The 552-nt window shown below is 72.1% G+C and overlaps 1 protein-coding gene across 1 annotated transcript in view; it reads left to right on the plus strand.

Moving 5' to 3' along the window:
• The window catches only part of PWP2 (PWP2 periodic tryptophan protein homolog (yeast)), a 6,169-nt gene that overhangs the window by 4,661 nt on the left and 956 nt on the right, over positions 1 to 552 (plus strand). Inside the window, exons 14-15 of the mRNA XM_012731159.1 lie at positions 64 to 334; positions 407 to 546. Of these exons, the coding sequence (XP_012586613.1) occupies positions 64 to 334; positions 407 to 546 (411 nt within the window). The remainder of the gene's footprint in view (positions 1 to 63; positions 335 to 406; positions 547 to 552) is intronic.

Consider the following 552-nt stretch of genomic DNA (forward strand, 5'->3'; position numbering starts at 1 on the left):
ACGGCCGCACTCGCGGGGACGTGGGCCTGGGTGGACGGGGGTGGGGCCGGCACGTGCGGTCAGGGCATCTTGGCGACGGGGCACGGACGCTCGCCGGCCCTGACCGCTCTTACAGGCCGCTCCTGGGCGGCCACCACCACCGAGGGGCTCCTCATCTACTCCCTGGACACCCGGCTGCTGTTCGACCCCTTCGAGCTGGACACGAGCATCACCCCTGCCGGGATCCGGGCGGCGCTGCGCCAGCGGGACTTCACCCGGGCGCTGCTCATGGCCGCGCGGCTCAACGAGCAGGCGCTGCTGCAGGAGGCGCTGGAGGCGGTGCCCTGGGGCGAGAGTGCGTGGGGGCCGGGGCGGGGGCGGGGGCTGCGGGCACCTCCCGGCGCGAGCGTGGGCGGCTCTCTCGCAGTTGAGGTGGTCAGCTCCTCCCTGCCCGAGGTGTACGTGGAGAAGGTGCTGGGGTTCTTGGCTTCCAGCCTGGAAGCGTCGCGCCACCTGGAATTCTACCTCCTCTGGACTCAGAAGCTGCTGCTGTCGCACGGGCAGAGGCTCAAG

Source organism: Condylura cristata, unplaced genomic scaffold (genome assembly GCF_000260355.1).
Source record: "Condylura cristata isolate star-nosed mole 26May11 unplaced genomic scaffold, ConCri1.0 scaffold00003, whole genome shotgun sequence".
Lineage (NCBI taxonomy): Eukaryota > Metazoa > Chordata > Mammalia > Eulipotyphla > Talpidae > Condylura > Condylura cristata.